This window comes from Gymnogyps californianus, chromosome 6 (assembly GCF_018139145.2).
Source record: "Gymnogyps californianus isolate 813 chromosome 6, ASM1813914v2, whole genome shotgun sequence".
Lineage (NCBI taxonomy): Eukaryota > Metazoa > Chordata > Aves > Accipitriformes > Cathartidae > Gymnogyps > Gymnogyps californianus.
Window position 1 is genome coordinate 14,628,916 of NC_059476.1, and position 14,119 is coordinate 14,643,034.

Sequence of the window (14,119 nt, forward strand, 5' to 3'; positions counted from 1 at the left end):
AGCTTGTTTTGTGCTCCCAGCCTAGACTATGTGTGTTGGTACCAGGCAACCCCACTCACTGACTTATATTAGCAACTGGTGACAAATAGGTCAGTCGAAGAAAGCATGATCTCCATGAAAATGGCTTGTAAGCACAAAAGAGCTGTGCTATATCTTTTCGTGGGATTGAGGAACATCAGGAGGCAGTTTTGAAGCTTCAGGAGGTGTCAGTTACTAGCCAGAAGATTGACCAAGAAATTCATCGAGGGACTGGTGGCTCCCTTCACGCCTGGTGTTGAGGGTCTCTGCGTAAGTTAGAAGGGGATTTGGAAGTGATGTTTGTCCTTCCCAAAAATGTGTGGTCTTGGTTGCCTTCTGCAGGCTGCATCGCATGATGTTTTGCTGAGCTGGAGTCTGACAATTTGGCGGGGGGGTGTGCTGAGGAGCCCATGTAAACAAGGAAGAAGGGTTAGATCTCTTTGAAATGCAACGGGAAATTCCCTTCCCTAGTAGGGATTTAGCAGCTATAGGAGCATATACTGTTCTTTCTACCCAGGTTCGGTTCTTTCCACTCCATAATCCTTGCCCGCAGCCCTTGGGAGGGAAGCATGCCGAGGAAACTTCAATTCATTAGTCATCCTAAAATGTGCTAGTAGTCCAGTTGTTCCTGCTGGAGGTGCACTGTTGCATATACGTCACGGTAGTATTGCAGTGAACTCCAACTTACCCTTCCAAATGTGCACGCATAGTCACTAAATGAGATGTTTTGGAATAAATTTTCAGGCCATATAAGCTTTTGTTAAACTGTAGCATTCCAACATCGTAATTAGTATGTCAGCTAACAGACCTATCCAAAGACTTATTTACTATCCAGGCTGTTTTACATAGCAAGAAGCATGCTTCTGTGATCTCTGTTTGTTTTTTATGGCAGTGCCTAAGGCCCAGCTGAGATCAGGGTCCTGTTGTGCTAGACATTTAGGCCTCGTCTCCAGAGAATGGAAGTCTACATAAGGGACAGACAAAGGAAACACTGTTCAAATTTGGGTGGTGGGGGAGGGGAAGGGAAGTAACTAAGACTTGGAAATTGGGGAGGGAAAAACTCCTCCCGTGAAAAGAATTGGTCTGGTTCTCAGTTCTCTTACAGAGAACTCCACAAAGCTAGGCCAGCTCCCCAGCAGCAGGACCATCCTCTTTCTCAGCTTGCAGTGAACATGCAGCCTCTGTGCTCCACCACTGACCCTTCCCAAAATAAGAAGGGGAAATCAATGCATTTTGGGAGAAGGAGGGGAAAAAAAAAAAAAGAGAGAAAAACAAAAAGAGGCCATCAATCTGTCAAGAGTGAGATGCTGAAAAAGACAAGGTTGCAAAATGCCTGAATTCAAGGTTGTCTATGTTAGCATCCGAGTGATTGGGGAATAGCAGTTGCCTGTGCAAAGAAAGAAGGAGGTATATGGAAAGTATAGCACTTGCAGCAGAGTCTGGCTGGGGTAGTTGCAGGCAGTCCAGCAGGTCCTCTCTTGGTAGCCTTGTATAGGGGAGAGGGAAGGGTTTAATCTTGTATGTACTCATAGGGTAAGCTTAAGTGACTCCCTGTTGAAAAGTTAAACACTACGCCTCTATATCATCTGTCTAACAGGTTTAGGTAATCACTTACTGTGGTGCTTATTTATTTTAAATGGTGCTGTATTGTATAAGGCATGTGTTTTTGTAATGGAGGGTCTGCAAATCTCAGCTTTTTGCCCAAGGACAGCATTACTTTTGCCCTTGTTTCATGGTTGATTTATTCCTAATGGAGAGGAATAAGCCTCACAATGATATATTTGTCTTGTCTCAGCTCTGTGAAATGCATGGAGATTGACAGCTCTTCTGTATCTCACATCATTAATTTGCCTTGCTAACCTTTATTTAGCATCAGAAGATCAGCCTCACTGAACGTTGCTAGCAAATCTGTGCTTAGTCCCTGCTCTGGCTTTGTTTGATTAAGCTTGAAGAGACAGAAAGGAGAGTCAGGAAATGAAAATGTTCTAATATTGGGACTTGGACTTATTGCACACTTAACAGTGCCTTCCTGGAGGCAGACTGGCAACTGAGGCTGCTGGCAACCCAGCCTTTCTCTATGAAGAAGGTGTTAATAGGAATGTTGCTGTTGATGTTCCCATAGTGCAAGACTTAGTGAGGTGTTTCTAGTCTCTCGAGGCAGAGCAGTTCTCTGCTCTGAGTCTAGGCTGCCTTTCCAGTCTGTAAGGAGCACCAAAGGCTAAATATCAGTCTTTAAAGTTAACGTACCAGGTGAGACAACTAAGCAAGCTGCAGGGAAATCACATGCTTACTACCATGTAGCAAAAACCCTGCGAAGATGCTTGAGCAAAGTGTGTAGCCTTCTTATCCAGAGGCTAAGCCAGAATGAGTAGAAATAAGTGCTTAGTTACCTGGCTGTGTGCAGAGTATTTTCTGCAACATAAGAGGAGTGCTTTTTTGCTGAGGGGGGAAAATAGGCATCTTACCAGAGGTTTCTGTCTCAGTAACTTTCCTATATTCACCTTCTCTTCTTATTCTGCTGATGCACCTTTTTTTTAGAGCTGATGGAACCAGATATCCCAGTAAGTCCTGTTTGCTTTTTTGAAGCCTATGTGGATGAGCTCAGTTTCCCCCTTCCTAAAGGTGAATGTCACCTTCTGTTTCCACCTGCACAGGCTGTTCTCACTGTCTGGGTCTTCATGATGGATAAAGGTAAAAGGCAAATCTTTTCCCCCATTTTTTCCTCTTCTTTCAGTTTTCCATAATCTGCTCAAAATGGGACCAGTTCAGCTTCCTGCTGAACAAAATACAGTAACAAGTCTGTAAGCTTCTAAATTTTAGAGAAGCCTGGAAAAACCCTTCAGAAAATACTGAATTGGGTTTGTAATCTCTTCTGGGGAGTGTCAGTGATACGACTTGCCCATGTACGTCCTTGTTCAATATAATGTAGTTCATTAATTGGCAGGCTGGTAACGCACCGGCTGCTCTTGTAGCCTGCTATTCATCACTCTGGTACTCATTTCCGAAGCTGTCATTTCCTGCAGCCTTGTGCAGGCAGCTCTTTGAGGCTCAGTTCCCAGGGTCACTGCAGAAACACAGCTTGAATGGAGCTCAGGAGAAAAGCAATGAATCAGTGTCGGAGGGAGAGCAGAGCATTCGGTTTGGCTTACATCAGTATTTGTGATAACGTACCATCTGGGCTACAATCTTGCCAGATCTAGCTAATAAATAGAGCTGGACAGAAGTTGTATTTGGACGGCAGAGCTTCAAGGAACAGCCAGGATATGGAAATGGCAATTTGTGAGATGGTTATGTGAGCGCTGCAGAGCGGTGCTGCTCTGCACACTGTGCTGGGCACCAGCAAACCGAGGTGTCTCCGTTCGTTTAGCCAGGAGTATTGTGGTTCAGAAGGATCCCATAAAAGCCGTTTGCAAAAGGCAGCTTTTTTAATCTGGTGACTCAGCTGTGCTTCAGACTGAACTAATATCACTGTTGGGTTGCTTTATCCTCTGATTTCTGCTGGACATAGTATAGCCTTTGTTCCTTGCTTCAAGCTCTTGTCCAGTGTTGCTCTGTTCTGTCCCGAGATAACCGAAGGCTGCCTCAGAGGTGGCAGATGTATTTTTGACTGAAGTATTGGATTCCTGTATGATTTTGACTCTAGCACCTGGAGTGCTGTTCGGTACTCTGCTAGGATCGTTCCTAGTCCACAGAGTCTCTTTTTTTCCTGATTCTGTGTGGTTTTGAGGATTTCCCAGTAAGCAACTGACACCACATTCTCTACAGACTTCAGAATAAGAAATTAAAACAAAAGTGACTTTTGTCAATCTGTGCAGGAAGTAAATACTGGCTGTTCTCCGCTGCCTGTGAAGGCCATTTCCTATCAGCTGGGGCTGGGGGTCTGTAACTTTTTTAAACCACTAGGAAGTAATTTGTAATCTTTGGACAAGATTACTATGAGGCCCATTTGAAAGCTTATTCATGTTTTCCTAAAGAAAGCTTGGACACAAAATGTGTTTGCTTTAAGATTAACTCCTGTGAATGTAAAGGAAATTACTTGTGAGCTTGACTGTTGCACCCTGTTGGCTGACCACAGAAAACACAACTCCACAACTGGTAATGACTAATAGAGAGTCTCAGTTGGCTCCTAGGGCTGAGGTCCCCATGCCCCGTGGGGCGGAAAGCCATCTGTTTGCATGCCTTTACTGTAATCAGTTGTTCGTGGCTCTGGAAAATCTGCTGCAGGAGCTGGCTGCGCTGGCGTAGCCTTTCTGAAGGCAGTGGGTTACTCGTCTGCTGCCACAGGCTGGGTTTGCCCACCTGATTTCTGTATATTCTGCGCCGTGTGCTGGAGTCCTCCTCTGTCCATGCCCCAGCCAAACCCACTTGTGGTTGGGACCTCCTGTAAATTATTGATTTATGTAAACAAGGTGCCTACAGTATCACTTTGGCAGGTTCATTAAAACCTCAGATCTATAGATTTCAACCTTGAAATGATGGGCTGCTAGACAGGAGATGGGGGACAGGCTTCAAGGAGGATGGGAGATGGATTCATTGCTTAACTTTCCTACTTGAGCTACATCTTCCTAACAGTAGAAAGAAAAAAGGAGATATAGGACAAAAGTCCTTTTGAAAGTGAAGATGAAAGACTCTGGGCTGTAATCAGATGTAGAGGAAGGAAAGTGCCCCATGAACTTACATGATCAGGGAGGCTGTACCGAAAGTCATTAGCAGTAGTCAGTATTCTCACTGGTCAACTTCTGGGACCTATTGAATTAAAGAAAACTTTGAGGGAAGGGAAAGAAGAGAGGAAGATACTGTCCAGTACCACTTGTTGCCCACAGAGACTTAATGCATAACTTTTTATACTGGCTGTTAAGTCTGTGTGCCTTCTAGCAATCTTACCTTGCCTTGTGGTTACTAAAATCACAAAGACTTCATCTTTGAAGGAGGCATATAAATCTATCACTTTCCAAGACAAAAAAAAGATTGCAAGAAAGGGTGAAAATTGATATGTAGTGTGACCAGAACTTGAGGTCAGATGGGAAATCCTGTTTCCAAGCAGGTCAGATAGAAAAAAGGAAAATCTGTGATAAGTAAACAGGTATTTTCTGTAATAACTGAGTTGGTGCTGTGGGTTGGATGGCAGGACCACACTGGCCAGTATACCAGTGCAAGTCAGGAACCTCCTGAAAGCCACTGGGCTATGGGTGGACCTTCTTTTACTCCAATTACTGTACAGTACTCAGCATTCACAGGCTAGCAGCTGCAGCCAGGCTGCTTGCACAGTATAGTATGCCCACCTAAAGATAGCTTTGTTCCTTGTCGTGATTGATGAGATATTTCCTCTGAGTAAAGCACTCCCTCTCTTAGTTTCTTTTGTTCCTATACTCAACAAAGGCTGGGAGCTGCAAACACGTTGGGCTATGTGGAATGCAGCTCACATTGCACAGACAGTTTCACCATTAGGTATTCTTGAAATCAAGTGAAGCAGGAAGGGAAAGATTATTTTAAATTTATTTTTAGAACGCATTAGGATGTTTGAGCCTTGGCAAACCTTTTTTTTGCAACTTCTTGGGTGCTGACTGGCCTGTAGAACCGGCTGACTTCATTGCTTTCTGGATCCCCTAATTTCAGTGGTCTGGGGATGCTGGCCAACACCTTGGGCATGTTGGCTGTGTGTGGTTTGGAGTTGGCCATGGGCAGGCGTAGCAACTGGAGCCTTCCTCTGCTTCTGTCTTGGGGAGCCCATGGTACTTGACAGTTTAGGGGAAGCTGGTGACCTGGAGTGTGGTGGGACTTGATCTGGGATTTACAGGCAATGTCCAAGACTTCCATAGCTGTTAATGTAATAGGTAGTGCATTTACTCCCTTGCTTTAAGGACACAACTTGTGTAATTTGTACTGGGTTATATGATGGCTTTGTGGATGTACATGCCAATTCTTGAAAACGTGTTTGGCATATTCCTTCATTCCAGCTGTGTCAATACACAAATATGAGGTCTTTTTTTTTTTTAAACAGGGAGGGGAAGCCCCTGGGTAACAATTGGGCCATAGCAAATAGCTGCAGATACTGCACTTGGAGTTTGTAACTATCAGTTTGTATTATCAGAACCCAAAGATAAACTGTGTGCTTTACTTAACTCCCCCCCCACACACACACACAAGAAGTCACAACTGTAATAAGAGAGAAATATATAAGTATTTTGCCAAATGTGCACCTCTGGAAGGCTTATCACCTACTAGCTTATAAGATTTGAACAAATACAGTAATGTGGTATTTCCTAGTTGTCTAATACTCTGAATATCCATCGTCTCTACTAGTGATGTAACCCATAAAGTATTAGAGCTGAGTTGTATATTATCCAGTTTTCTCTTTTCCCATGAACTTTTCCCATGTTCTGAATGCTTCTACTTTTTCCAGAAGTACAAGGAAACATGGTTCCAATCCCAGTAGAAGACTAGGGTAATATGTATTTGAATGCAGAGGTCAGGGTGTGAATTTCCACATATATATGTGTGTATTTATGCATATAATGTGATGTGAAACCAATCCAAGCAAGCTAGATGTTTAAGCCAGAATCTGAGACGGACTTTGGGACTCTGTATCGAGCACTTATGTACACACCTAGTCAGCTGCTTTTGGTCCAGGAAAAACCTGTGGCAGCAATAACTAGGATATTTATTCACATGTAGTGGGCCTGCCGTGCCAGCCAGCTCTGCAACCATAGGAACTGGAGTACAGCAGCAAAGGGATATGCTAACAGCACAGCTGAGAAGTCTCCATCTACCAATGCCACAAGATCCGTAGTAGAGGTGGAGGAAGAAGACAGACTGGAAGGATTAGGATAGCAAATCCATAACCATATAGACTTGAAACAACTAGTTACCTTAATAGCCAGTCATTGTGGGAAGGAGCTCTGTTGTCTCCCTCATACGTTACAGTACCCAAACTCTGGGATTCACTTCTAGTTTCCTTGAACTCAGTAACACCTAAAGCAGTGCAAGGAATGCAATTCCCTGTGCTGCTGCTGAGTCCTAAGCCTTTGCTGTTACTATCAAATATTGGTGGAGAACAGCAAACCGTGGTTTCAGCTCTCGGCCTTTTGTTCCAACTTTTAGCTCCATAAGGCAAAGTGCTGTTCTGTTAATAGCCAAAAAATGATATCAACAGAGTCCAGCCTTCCGGAAGTCCCCAACTCCTGCTCCCCATCTTCTCCCTCACCTCAGGAAGCCCTCTTCTCAAGTGTTGTTTCAGTCACCAAATTAAGCAAAAACTGCTGCAGCTTGTACTCTGATGAGAAAGCAACGTAGCTTTCAGATCCTCCCTAAGGAGGGAAAGAAAAGTGTTTCCAGGGGCACTCCGTGCGTGCTTTGGGTTGTCAGTGTTCCTAAGTGATGCTCTTAAGGTCGGGTTCCTATTATGTTTTTGTAGGGAGCCCTGTTAATCTTAGTTCAATGCTGGAGCAAGGCACAGGAGCGGGCAGCCCCTCTTCCTTCCTTCGAAGTGTTCTCTAAATAATAAAACTATGACTCCGGTTTAAATATTGAGGGTAGCTTGTTGGGCAGAATGTAGCGTGTGACTACTGTTGAACAGCAGTCAGGTGTGTGGTTTCTAATGTACGTCCTGTCAGATGTTGTGGCATATTTGGTGCCAGGAGCAAAATGTTTGCTTATTACATTTCAAATCTTAATTATTTTCTCTGAGAAGAGAAGCTCGTGTTCCTTTAAAAAAAAAAAGGCAGAGTTTCTGTGTTTGTAATTCTTTATTCAGCTGTTAATGCTACAGTAGAAAACCTGTTTCATAACCCATATAGAAGCTCCAATTTCCCATGCTGGGCTACCAAGAAAGGAGTGACAGGTGTGATCCTTTTTCCTCTTTTCTCTTGCATGAGAAAGCTAACAACTCTGCCCCATCACAGTGCTGTGGGGCTCTTGGGGTATTTCATCAGCATATTTAAAAACCTCTTGGAGTTAAGCAGTAAATTGGGGTAGTGAGTTTTATTCCTGAATTCCTAAAGCAGTACTCAGTACCTAGAGTGCAACCACAGTAGTTGCAAGCAAGATAACCTTCACTCTTGACTGTGAGAGCGGTCAGGCACAGACGTTTGGGGTTGCAACACTTTGCAAAATGAGGCTCCCATGGGAAGTGGGGTTGCCCATGCAAACCATGCTCCTAGCGTGTAGCTCTAGGACGTGAACTGGCTGGAAGGATCATGACAAGTGGCTGAGCTTGGAATCCTAATGTGTGGCCCAGTCTGCTTTGGGTATGGTACATAAAGGGCTGGGAACCTGTGCTGTGGATCTTAATTGTGTTCAAGTAGGATGTCTGCCACAAGCACATCTTTCTTCCTTGAGCATGTCTTTGCTTGAGCCTCACTTCCATCTTTAAAACAATACAAACATTGCTTCGTGGTTGAGTGGCGGCTGCAGTGAAGTCTGCAGTGCACACAGACTGGGAAACATTATGTGTTTAAAGATGAAAGCTGCCTTTAATATTTCACCAACTTTAATAATTCATCCTGAGATGACAGCCTTAGTCTGCTGTGCAGTGACTTGCGCACAGACTTCTGTACCCCAAACTATAGTCAGCTCCATGCTAGGAAGACCTCTTGCATATATCTCCATATTTAAAAGAAAGATACCTCTTCTGTGAATCGTAAGGACAAAATGCTCAGAAGTCAGACACTGACCTTCACATGCATTCAATGCTTTCAACCCAGCACCTTTGCCAAGTGTGTGGGACTAAAGGAGCCTTTTACAGAGAGCAGAGCCAGCATGTACAGTGATAGTGTCTAACAGCATACGGGCACTGTAGTGAATTTTTAGAAAGTGGGTGTGAGAATATGCTTACTGCAGAAAATCCTTCTTGCAAAATGCTACTTCTAGTGCCTTTATATTTCTGCTTCTGCATATTCTTTGGAGGTCTGTCCAAGGCAATTACGACTGACTTCCCTATGTGTATCAAATATACATGTACTGTGTGGGAAGAGCTCTAGAGGGGTGGAAAAAGCAAGCACCTTCATCTGCGCAGCAATACTCTTACCTTAGCTATTTGTGAATGAAGCAGATCACAGCTCTGAAGGAAAGTAGTTAGCTTGTTGGCACAAAAAGGTCTGTGTGCCAGGTCTGGAAGTGACCTGATTTCATCTAGTACTGCTTAGTGGGAGAATTTTAGTTGTTGGATCAAAAAAAACCCTCAAGAGAGTTCCAAGGCAGAAGGACTTAAAAGGGAGCATCTCTCTGAAGCCCAAAGAGCATGTCAAATGTACCGGACTGCTGCTTGAGTGGGATTTTTCCAAGACTCTTGAGAGGTGGAGTGTTGTTTAAGTATTTGTTTAGAAGAATGTGTAGTCCACTCATGCAGGAGAGATTCCCATTCCCTTTTACAGTGTTGCTGTCCTTCTTGTTTACTTTAGTTAAGCTCATAAATTGACAATCAAGGTCTACAGAGAAACTAATGGCTGAGGGGAGAATTAGAAACCAATGTTCAGCATGATCCTGCAATTTAAAAAAAAAAAAAAAAAAAAGGTGATTTGTAGCATCTTATGATTAGGCAGACTTCAACAGGAATAGCTAATTGTCCTGTTGGTGTGGAGACAAGGACAATATTGAAGCATGGATGGGTGAGGATGCATGTTGTAAGCATAAGCAAAACTTGCATAAAAGATAGTTCTTTAACTATGTTCTAGTAGTTTCCCATGGTATGGGTTGTGGATAATACTTGCTTAATTCTTTTGCTTTTTATTAAAGCCTTTTGGGGAGAGGACTGGGAATACAATTAAAGGCAAGAACATGGTTTTTAGAATCAAAGTATTTTTGTCATTTATTCACTCTCCAGTGTCACCAATCTATTTGACAGTTGTCTTACCGCGTGTATGTATGCATGACAAGTAGAACCTTTCATCTCTTGGTATCTGTTGTAGCTCCATGCTGAAAATGCCTGAGAGTTATCAGAGCCTAGATGGATTCTGTGAGTGTAGAGACATTTTGGCTATTGCAGCTAGGGATGCTGACAGATGCCAACCAAAGGGCCAACATATATGGTGAGAAAATTGCACTCCTACCTTAAAAATTCATATTCTTGGATTAGTATAAAGGCAGGATTTGGAGTAATGCAGCAAAGCTCAAGCTGAGCTTGGTCTGGGCACAGTGGCTACAACTCCCTGTGTGCCTTCTGTGAGGCTCAAACTCCCTTTGAAGGGATGAGGGCTGATGAGTCTCCGTCTAGACATCCATGCCACATCAGCTTTAGAGTTGCATTTTGATGCCCAAGAGACAGGGACATCTGCAAGGGTTAACTGAAGCTGTAAAGCACTGCCTAATTTTTACAGATGGTGTGAGTGCAAGAGCAAACCTCAGACTGGCTTGGCAGTGCACAGAGATAACTTTACATAATTCCCTGCAGATGTTGCTACAGAATGGTTTTAATAATGAATTTTGAAGTCAAGCTCAACTCCAGCATAGAGGGAGAACTCAAAATAAATACAATGTTTTGTTCTGTGTTTCAAAAGCAAGTTTTCTAACAACATTTCTGTGATGCTCTGGGTTGGGAAAGATGGCAGGGGAGGGGACAAGAGATAATTTGCACCATTATAGTCCTGACTTTCTGCAGACAAAGGCCCATCTGGCTAATTCATCTGTAAACCATGAACCTGAGGGTAGGGGGGAAAGGGTGGTGGGACCAAATGGCAGCTGCCCTAATGCTTCTAATGAGGGGATGGTGCAGAGCAAGTACTTCATGACCAACCGGGCAGAGTTCTGCAGTTTGTGGCTGTCATGCGTGGACTGTGTTATGGAACTTGTTTGCGCTTCAGCCATTTTCTGCTAGGAGTTTGTCAATTCTTGCACTATGCTGTAACTTCCTTTCTGTAGGGTTATGGCTTAGATGTGCCATCGTAATTCAGATTTTTGCCTCATAAGGAGTGAGCTGCCTCTGCAATGTCTGCTCGGCCACTCTAAGACCTTGCACATCTTGCTTGTGAGCATCCATTTTTTACTTCTCTGCTGCTGACGGGTGCTGCTTGGAAGTTTCTCAGGCTTCTCAGTTCTTCAGGCTGTTTAAGTAAAAGATACTTTTTTTTTTACTTTTTTTTTTACTCCAATGAGCTGCATTAAAGCCTTTCTTTCATCCTTCTGAGAAGCAAGCTTGAAATGGGAGAAGAGAATTTCAGAGCAGGGGCTGGCTTTCTCTGAACCTGGACAAATGCTGCTGATTTCTCAGTAGTTATGGAGGTTTCTCATTTATACTTTACCCTTGCACATAGTTTATAAAGGAAATCTTTAGAAAGAAATGATAATTTTCATGAGTTCTGTGGTGATTAGGAGCTTTAGTCTTAGTGATGGCTTGAAGAATCAAAGCAGCTTAAAACCTCACTTATACTGTTGCATGCTCTGTCTGCACGTTGCAATGGATTTGGTAGAGTTACTTGACTGTAACCTACCTCAAATGCGACTTGACCTCCAACTGGTACACGGGAGCCTGTTTGTAAGATTAGTGGAGTCGTGAGGTTTCCCTGCTGAGGCCTTTCAGGAGATGGGAGTGGCAGCAGGGAGGCATGGTGATACGAGGGAGGCATATGTATACCCAGACGTGGGGATGAGGGGTTGCCTTTCAGTAGGGAGCCCTGTTTAGATGGATGGAGGCTCAACTACCCTATGGCCCCAAACACAAGACCTTAAACTCAGCTCTGAGGCCATGATGCAGCTCAGTGAGCCAAACCAGAAGAGCTGTATTGCGAAATGGGCTAGCACTGGGTTGGCGTCAAGGCTGTGCGATCCAGCCCTCCAAAGACCAGGTTTTACCGTGGCTTGCATTTGGACCAAGCACACGTCAAGTGTAGGCAAGTCCTTTTTGTGCAATTGTGTTTAATTTCTTTCTGAGGAAGAGTTTACATAAACTATTCCAGTCTAATTGATATCAGCTGAAAGCCAGCTTCTGACATTTTGTGCCTAATTATAAGTGTACGTTAAACTGTGTTTGCTACCCACGTCAGTATGTTACTACTAAAATAAGGAACAACCATGAAAATGGACTTGGCAGTTCTAGGTTAACGGTTGAACTTGATGATCTTAAAGGTCCTTTCCAACCCAAATGATTGTATGATGTGTTTTTGAAACTGTCTGGCAGATCCTGCATGTTCGCTGCTGTGGGCTTCGTGGCAGGAGAATCCACCCCCTGCTGAGGGGGAATAACTAAATTTAAACTTTCCAACCATGAGCCTTGTGAAGCAAAGTTTCCAAACCTCTGCTGGGCCAGAAAATGGAAAGCCATGTCTGAATTTTGAAAGTAAATAAATAGAGCTACCTAGCAGCTGTGCAGTGGCAAGCGAGGGATTTGTCGCTTGGGGCACATTGTCTCCCAGCCACAGGCCCCAGGGAGGAAAACAAGGGTTTGTAACTACTGTCCTCTGGTAAAATCGTCCGTGACAGGATTTGGAATGAACTTGGGTGACTTTTAGCATGAACACTTGAGCATTGTTTCAGCTGGTTTCTTTCCTCCCCCCCCCCCTTTAAAGAAAGTTGTGTGTTGCATGGTGGCAGAGCCCAGCGAAGCCTCCCTTCCCCTTGCTGGGCCCAGGGCTGCGGCCTCTCAGCTGTGGGAGGGCTGTGTGGCCGTCACACAACTCGGGGCTTTGCCCCACCATAAATTAACTAGTTTTTGTGCCCCATCTATTTACAGACCAAGCTGGCTCATCCCTGCCTTTGCTCATCACAGGCAGGCTTGGAAGTCTCCTGTGAAATTTGTTGGGTTTATGACAGCCATTGAAGTCTGTAAACTGTTTTGAGGTGCATGTACAGAAATAGCTATTTTCTCAGCTCCCTTTGGGGAGGCTGAAAGTCTGGTGTTGAACAATAGTTTGCATTGTCCTGACAAAGCAACTTGCATTTTTGGGGGAGACTGGGAGATGGCGGAAAACAACAGAAATGGTTTACCTGCTTGGCTTTTTATTGTCCTGTATCTTAACCCTGACCTTACCTGCATGGAGCAGAATCTAGTTGTATTCGTATCTGAGAGCAGCAAGCTCTTGGGTGAGTGAGTCTACATCAAAACCAGCAGAGAATTCAATAAATCTATGTAGCCAAGCAAGAAAAGAGGCAAGGATAGTTATGGTTGGGATGCATTTAACCTAAAGATGGCTCACCTATAATTTTATTCATCCATCCATGGATGTGACCTAAAGGTTATATCCGTATAGTTGGTGAATACTTAACATTTTTTGTAGATAGTGCTGACTCAGTGCCACCTTCTCAGTAGCATCTTGCTATTCTTGTTCCTCTTAATGTTGACTGAGCAACTTCTTTTACTACTTCTTGTAGGTTGGTGGTTTGTGAGCACAGCAGAGGAGCAGGGCTGGGTCCCTGCTACGTACCTGGAATCCCAAAATGGAACCAGAGATGACTCTGACATCAACACATCCAAACTTGGGGAAGGTATGGAAAGCTTTTTGTTATCAAGGGGAAACTGGTATTCACTTGCATTATGCTTTTCGCCCCATAGGAAAATTTTGAAAACTCTTGCTGCCACTTGTGGCTGTTAATTCAGTGCAGTAACCTCTTCTCCCATCCTGTATCAGTAAATAAATTGTTGCAGAAGAAATTGGAGTGAAGTACTATGCCTGTAATCCCTTTGTGACCAGCTTGGGCTGTCAGTGTGACAAAAGGTTCAAAAGCTGAGATGATGCTTGTTCTAATACCCTTAAAAAGCATACAGACAACTTATGTGCAAGTCCAAGCAGTATGTTCTGGTAGAGGTCTTGGACTGTCATGTCCGTGGAAGGAGAGAACTTGCATGGCTTGTTTGCAGCAATTATACAAGTGAGAGCTTTTAATTGGAAGAAGATGCTTTTAGAGCCACAGGCCATTAAAAGGAGTGAGATTTAAATTTAATGGTTGCTTCTCATTACAATTTGCTTCTCATTACAATTTTTTTTTAATTAATCCTTGAAACTAGTTTCACTGCTGTTTGTGGTCTATGATTGTGTGGAAAGGTAACTTTATTCAGTGTGGTCTCATTCTGTTAAAACTGAGATGGCATTTGTCATGTATATGTATTTAGCTGCACTGGTTTTTGGCTAAAGATGCTTAATTCAGGTTCCAGAAATGGAATAGTATAACCTCA

General features: G+C 43.6%; 1 protein-coding gene across 3 annotated transcripts in view; it reads left to right on the top strand.

Moving 5' to 3' along the window:
* The window catches only part of SH3PXD2A (SH3 and PX domains 2A), a 262,150-nt gene that overhangs the window by 220,886 nt on the left and 27,145 nt on the right, over nt 1-14,119 (top strand). For all 3 annotated transcript variants that reach the window (XM_050898788.1, XM_050898789.1, XM_050898791.1), the window contains one exon: nt 13,318-13,431. In XM_050898788.1, the coding sequence (XP_050754745.1) occupies nt 13,318-13,431 (114 nt within the window). The remainder of the gene's footprint in view (nt 1-13,317; nt 13,432-14,119) is intronic.